The sequence below is a fragment of the Mauremys reevesii genome, linkage group 2, assembly GCF_016161935.1.
Source record: "Mauremys reevesii isolate NIE-2019 linkage group 2, ASM1616193v1, whole genome shotgun sequence".
NCBI lineage: Eukaryota > Metazoa > Chordata > Testudines > Geoemydidae > Mauremys > Mauremys reevesii.
Window position 1 is genome coordinate 173,070,424 of NC_052624.1, and position 7,298 is coordinate 173,077,721.

Consider the following 7,298-nt stretch of genomic DNA (forward strand, 5'->3'; position numbering starts at 1 on the left):
TGTGGCAGCCTATTCTGAGTCATCAGTGAGCCTGCATGGAATGAAGGTCTGACAAGTCAGGAACAGCTGTGAGGACCAAATTATCTCATTTCAGTGTCACCGTGGACACAGTGGAAGGGAATTTATTATTCACTGCAATTTACAAGTGAAATTTGTGTGTTGGTGAATTGAATATGGACCTCATGTTTCTTCTCTAGGTTATTTTCTGTCCGATTGACATAGTTGTGTTTTTATGTAAATAAATACACCTTTGCTTAAACAGTATCTTGATTATATTGCTACTGTTTCCAGACCTCCTTGCTCCATCCTGTCTCTACTGCTTATCTCCCTTACTAACATCACATCTGAAAGGTAGATGGTAAGTGCTTGATCTTAAACCTACTGAAATCAAAAGGAGCTTTTTATTGATATCAATAGACTCTGGACCAGGCCCCATGTGCTTTGGGGAAGGGAGTGAGTCTTTCTATACCTTCTGTGAAAGGCCACTGTAGCACACTTAGAGGCACTATAAAAAAAAAAGACAGTTAAAGTTCTTTCTATTTCCTGATTCATTGCCAAAGAGGAACATACTGTATATCAAATTTTCCAACCCTGGCTCAAAAAGATGATCTCCTTTGTAGAGTCTGCAGCTAGGATCCCCTTTCTGCCTCGCATTCTGTATTTCATCCTGCAAACACAAAAAGGGGACTCCTTAATTATCCTCATCACTTGGATCTTCAGCTGGTAGCAAGGCCTCACTCATCACAAAAAGAGTCACTACACACAGACGGTTTTTCTGTTTATTTTCTCCAATAAGTGTGAATCACAGTCAGGGGCGGCTCTAGCTTTTTTGCCGCCCCAAGCACGGCAGGCAGGCTGCCTTCGGCGGTGTGCCTGCGGGAAGTCCGCCAGTCCTGTGGCTTTGGCGTACCCGCCGCTGAATTGCCACCGAATCTGTGGGACCGGCAGACCTCCTGCAGGCAAGACGCCGAAGGCTGCCAGACTGCCTCCCTCACAGGGACCGGCAGGGCGCTTGGAGTGCTAGTGCCTGGAGCTGCCGCTGGCGCCCGTTATTTGGCCCAGAATGGATTTTGCTTTCTCTGCAGTACACCTTTAAATCACTCAAGGCTTATGCTATCTGCAGAGCAAAGCACCATTTTGTGTTATGTTCTGTGCAGGGCCGGCTCCACGGTTTTTGCCGCCCCAAGCAGCAGAAAAACAAAAACAAAAACAAAAACCGCGATTGCAGTTGGCGGCAACTCCACCGAGCCGCTTTCTTCTTCGGCGGCAATTCAGCGGCAGGTCCTTCCCTCTGAGAGGGACCGAGGGACCCACTGCTGAATTGCCGCTGAAGAGCCCAATGTGCTGCCCCTTCCCCTTGGCCGCCCCAAGCACCTGCTTGCTGGGCTGGTACCGAGAGCCGGCCCTGATCACAGTGTATTTGCTTTTCCTAGCCAAAGATGAGCAAGTGTCATCAACCAGGGTTAGACAGAGCTTTTAGGCACCATCCTGTGTATGGAGCAGTGCATAGCTACAATTCCTTGTTCCTGGAGGTTAGTAAAAACCTGATACTGACTGTGATCAGTAGTAGATTACAGTTCACCCCATGCCAGCTCACTTATGCCAGGTGGCATGTTGAATGGAGGTCAGGGCCGGCTCTAGGCACCAGCATTCCAAGCATGTGCTTGGGGCGGCACTTCTCAAGGGGCAGCTCTTTTCAAGGGGCGGCACTCCTTTTAATTTTTTTTTTTTTTTAAACTTCATTGGTGGCACTCTGACTTTTTTATTTATTTATTTTTGCTTCGGTGGCAGCACTCTGGCTCTTTTTTTTTCTCTCTTGGGGCAGCAAAAAACCTGGAGCCGGCCCTGGTGGGGGTGGAGCTGCAAGTTAGTCCTCTCTGTCCACTCCCTGCTGACCTGTATGAAGGCGGGGAAAAAGTTTGAGCATGCAGCCCCTGCTTCCTCCCACCTCTGCTTGAGGCCAACGAGACATGGGGAGGCTGCACAGAGGTGGTGGTGTGGGGGTTGTCTCACAGCCCTGCACAGCCATGTAAGTCAAGTCCCACCACAAGAAAATAGCAGAGCAGAAATTAGAATCCTGATCTCTGAACTCCAGCCCTCTGCTCAGTCCAAAAAATTACAGCTTCCCCTCTGTTTCGTTGGCTATCTAGATATCGTGGGATATCCATCAACATACTACCTGAGTTTATTTATTCTCCACCCGGGGGGGGGGGGGGGGCGGGGCTTGCCCGCCGGGGCCCCCCGCGCCCGCCGGGGGCCCGCGGGGGCGCCCCCCCCGCCCCCTGCCGCCGCCCCGCCGCCGCCCGGACGCCCCGCCGGCGCAGCCCGCGCGCGGCGGCGCCCGGCGGAGGGGGCCCGGCACTTCGGCGGGTCCCGGAATGGAAGGCCCCCGCCCCGCCAATTACCCCCAACCGCCGCTGAACGGCGCGGCGGCGTCCCGCCCCCTTCCCGTGGTTCTGGGGGGGTCCTTCCGGGGCTCCTCAGGACCCCCCAGACCGGCGGCGACCGCCGAGGCGAAAGCTCCCGCGCCGCCCCGCCCCCCGTTTGTTTGCGGGGAGTGAGAGAGTGGACCGAGGAGGGGCCCCCAAAACTCTGGTGGGGCCCCCCATGGGACGGGGGGGGGGGGCAATTTTGCCCTGCCCCCTCCCGGGCGGCCCTGTTATTCTCACAACACCCCTGTGAAGTAAGGAATTGTTATCTTCCCCATTTCACAGCTAGGGAACTGAATCACAGAGATATTAAAAGCAGCAAAGAGTCCTGTGGCACCTTATAGACTAACAGACGTATTGGAGCATGAGCTTTCGTGGGTGAATACATCTGACGAAGTGGGTATTCACCCACGAAAGCTCATGCTCCAATACGTCTGTTAGTCTATAAGGTGTCACAGGACTCTTTGCTGCTTTTACAGATCCAGACTAACACGGCTACCCCTCTGATACCAGAGATATTAAGTGATTTGTGCCAGGTCACACAGGAAGTCTGTGGCAGAGCCAGGAATCAAATCTGATCTCCTGAGACCCAACACAGTACTTTAAATATAAGATTGTCCTCCTGAGGGCATGGTACTTTTGCTAGCTACTTGCAGAAGCAGGAGCTTCACTGAAATCAACCCTCTCACAGGTGTCACATATTCCCTAGGGAGTCACTTCTTGCGTCACCTTCTATGGCTGTTTCAGAATGAGCATTGTTGGCCTCCTAAAGGAGAAATATCCAGCCCACCTTGGCTAGAGAGATGTTCACCCACATGGAGGCCTTGAGGAAAATCTGAGAAAGTATCTCTAGAGTAGGAAATAGTTAATAATCAATGTTACAAGCAAGCTAATTCCGAATCAGTCAACTGAATCACCATGTTTACTTGCAGAGTTCCTTATTAAATATATAATGGAATAAACTTGCAAGTCTCTACTTCAAACCTATCCCAGGTGATCAATAGTAGCTGAAACCATGTGATAGTTGATCCTAAAAGAAATGAGAGGGTGATCTCAGCCCAGCTCCTAGTTTTCCCTGGCAGCATCGGCAAAGACTGACTGGGCACAGGGAATGACCTACACTCTCACTGCTGGTCCCCTCTAGGTCAGGATCACCAGCATGCTGACAGGACAGCATGAGGAAGCTTATGCTGCTGCTACTCACACTTCACTTATTTTGTTGACACATAAAGAACTTCAGCCTCCAGGACCATCAACACTTCATAAGCATTAGATTCACTTTAAGCAAAAATATATATAGAATACCTAGACTGTGAGCCTTTGGGGGTAGAGACTCCCTTTTTTGTTACTTGTCTGTACAGTGCCAAGCATAATAGGGCCCTGATCCTGGATTGGGTTTCTTAGATACTACAGTATAATAATAAGTAAGAATACAGATTGTTTTCAGATACTGCCTTTCATACTCAAGGCATTACAAATCACATTGCTCAAAACGATGTACACATACTGACAGAATATTAAGGCTGGAAGAAATGTTGCAGCTCTCTGCAGTGTATAGGTACTGGGCAGTAGTGCTTTAAATAGTTTGGGAGCCCTCTAATGGGCATTCCTCTCTTCTAGTTTTGATGCCAACAGAACCCTAACAGAGCAATGGTGTATATATGGAGCTAGGTCTCGTATACTTATATATTTAGTAAATACAGTTATTTGGAACCCAACTGTGTCTATCTGGTTTCCTCATATTCCTAAAGATGTGTAGAGAGCAAAGACACACCACTGTCTTAACAACAGCTCACACAAAACCATGAGAACCTGCCTTACTGGAGGAGAATATCAGTTTGGATACCAGCATGTAATTCCCCTACTCCTTTGGTAAAAATATTCATGGGATATTTAATTTCCATGTGAACCAGAGACTGGCATGGGAGAATTTAGAGATATCCCAATTTAGAGATATCCCAAAGTAGCTCTATGACGTACACACCTGAGAGATCTCTGAAGGTGTACTGCTGCTTTCAACATTAAGAGAATCTCGGTGGGTCACCTGCAGAGAAGCATTGCTGAGGGAAATGGCATCTCCTTCATTCATTGTATTTAAAGGCTGCTGAGTAAAAGCATCGACCTCTGCTTTACTGATTACTGCCAAAGTCAAAAACTTTTGATAGCCTTCATCTTTACATACTGGATGGTGGGGAAACATCTGCAAATAAAAGATTGTAACCCTTTTAATTTCAACTAGCATAAACCACAAACAATGATAGCAAAAGACAGGCCTCCACCTTCATTTTTCTAACACATCAACAAACAAGCAAGCAAGCAGCAATCAAACTGTTTGTGTATTGGTTATTAACAGTGTTGTGGCGGCCATGTTGGTCCCAGTATATGAGCGAGACAAGGTTGGTGAGGTTGTATCTTTTATTGGACCAACTTCTGTTGGTGAAGCTTGAAAGCTTGTCTCTTCCAACAACATAAATTGGTCCAATAAAATATATTACCTCACCCACCTTGTCTTTTGTATTGAATATTAAGACATTATTATGACATAAGTAGAGAAATGTGATCTAGTGAGGACTGAATATTGGGAATTCCATTGGGTTCAGCTGGAGTTTTGTCAGAGTAAAGAAAGATTTTATAGTATATTATATACACCTGTATATATAACACAGAGACCACACAATCTACATTACATACTACATAATGGGTATATGAGTGTGTACTCTCTATATATCTGCCTTTATAGAGTAACAATCTTTACTCAGAAAAAGCTTCAATTGAAGTCTGTGAAATTCCTGCATCCAATATATATATTCTGCCAATTAAACTCTTCTTGAAAGTAATGAGTAGTTATTCCTAGTAAGGGAGGGTAAAAGGACTTCTGGGAGTGATAGTTCTACTGATTTATGTAACCTATATATGAGAATTCTGTAATTCAGACCTGCCATGGCCTCCAGAATAGAAGGCCTGTGCTTGTCCATCTATCATGGTGACTGGGGTATCAGTTTAGAATAAGGGACAAGCAGAAGAGCATATGGAGCCACAGTGGTGGAATTGGTCAGAGTCTTCGGCCATAGACAGGACTGTGTGCTCACTATGTTCACAGTGGAGAAGTAAGGGCCTGATCCAACTCTTATTACAAGATTTTCAGATCTAAGGCAAAATCCACTGATCCAGGTCTCTTACTCTGAGGAAGCCCCAGTATTTTTGATTGCATGACATAACATGACATGACATGACAAAGTATGCTTTCAATTTAGAATAAACTGTAACAAAATAAGGATGACTTTATAAATATTTTTATTCATCTTCTTTTTAATCACCAATGTTTAGTAGATATGGATGAACTGGATTGAATTAAAAATTGGATTGGATTAAATCCTGGCCTTATTGAAGTCAATGGGAGTTTTGCCTTCGATTTCAATGGAGCCAGGATTTCACACAGTTCTTAGCCCAAACCTCTCCCTGACCCAATTTTCACGCACCTTTACACTTGCTGGTCCTGGTTGGATCAGAGGCATATAAGCCAAAATAACATAAGAAAAGGCAATTCTCATGGTATTTCTAGAAAGACTGAAAATGCACTTATCAGAATTTTTAGGAGTCTGATTTTTGCAAACCAAAATAGTTCAAATATTTCAGAAAAGCATCTTAACTTTGACCTCCTTAAGGTTAATAGTTCATACCATAATATGGGATACTTAGCAGTTTTTCTCTTAGAAAAAAAATTTCCTAGGGAAATACCTATCATGGTAATGATAATAAATCCCCCCCCCCCCTTTGTATTTTATTAATTGTATTTAACCCAGTTTAATCTTACAGTTCTATTTGGGACTTTTTTTTATAAGTGGGGTAGAAATTTATCACTGGGCAGCACCTCTTTTCACTTCTCGTAATCAGTTTTTGCTAGGTCTTAAATTCTAATGGACTCACTTCTTGGATCCATGGAAACTTCTGAATTTAGGCCAGGTGCTTCCGGTTCCCTCCTGGACCATCCGCGTATGAGGTGGGTTGGGGGTCTGGCTGGTCTTAGAAGTCCAGTTGGCTAGGACTGCGGTGACGTCACAAAGACCCCCTGTGACATGACAAATCCACAACCAATCCCCCTGCCTGAACGGCGGGAGAGGGGCGGGGACGAGAGCCTTGAAGCTGAATGTTGGGTTTGTCTCACGGGCACGTGTAAACGGAACTGGTGCCGGGGATTTGTAAGAACCACTCATCGGCCCGCGGCTCAAGTTCAGCCGCAACCTTACACCGCATTAAGCGCTATTGGTTTTGACAGCCAGCTCCTAACCATGTTCGAGAAGCCTGATGTCAGCGTTCACAAAATAACCCCTGTACACACACACACACATTAACGTGTGCGAACACCAGATACGCATTGCGTTGATTTATAAATATACCGATGTATATAAATATTGGCCCTATAACTATTGTGCGTGTGTCTGTACCCCGAGTACCTACTGTGTTTCTGTAGGCGGACGATGTACCGGTTATGCACGTACCTGGCTCCCGTGCCATGTTATGGGTATACACGGCTGTGTATGGGTACTCGGGATACAGGCACACTGTGTTTGCTTACAGCGTACAGCGTGGTGCGGCTGGGGTTTATAGACTCTGCACGGAGGAGGCGTGCAGTCCTGGCGCCTCGGCATTGGTTTACACGAGACCGGCGCTCGGGTGGGTGCGGCTTCTCAGAGCGCGCGGTCGCGTTCGTGGCTTTTTTGAGCCGCTGGCTGTGCCGTAGAGGGTGGTTCCTGGCTGGTGCTAGCGGCGGCGCGTGTCCGAGCTCCGAGTCCCGGGACGCGGAGGAGGCCGCGCGCCGCACGCGGGGAGCTGCAGCCCCAGCGAAGGGGCCACACGCACGTAGCCTGG

The 7,298-nt window shown here is 47.1% G+C and overlaps 1 protein-coding gene across 10 annotated transcripts in view; it reads right to left on the reverse strand.

The window, feature by feature from the left end:
• Nucleotides 1–7,228, reverse strand: part of CAGE1 (cancer antigen 1) — a 30,507-nt gene extending 23,279 nt beyond the window's left edge. For 6 of the 10 annotated variants that reach the window (XM_039524317.1, XM_039524311.1, XM_039524312.1 and 3 more), the window contains exons 1-3: nucleotides 6,929–7,228; nucleotides 4,414–4,629; nucleotides 571–667 (exon numbers count right to left, since the gene is read on the reverse strand). In XM_039524317.1, the coding sequence (XP_039380251.1) occupies nucleotides 571–667; nucleotides 4,414–4,629; nucleotides 6,929–7,078 (463 nt within the window). In that variant the 5' untranslated portion in view covers nucleotides 7,079–7,228. Of the gene's footprint in view, nucleotides 1–570; nucleotides 668–4,413; nucleotides 4,630–6,356; nucleotides 6,499–6,928 lie in introns of those variants that run through there. The other 4 variants (XM_039524318.1, XM_039524315.1, XM_039524320.1 and 1 more) reach the window with 4 other exon arrangements.
• Nucleotides 7,229–7,298: the final 70 nt, after the last annotated feature.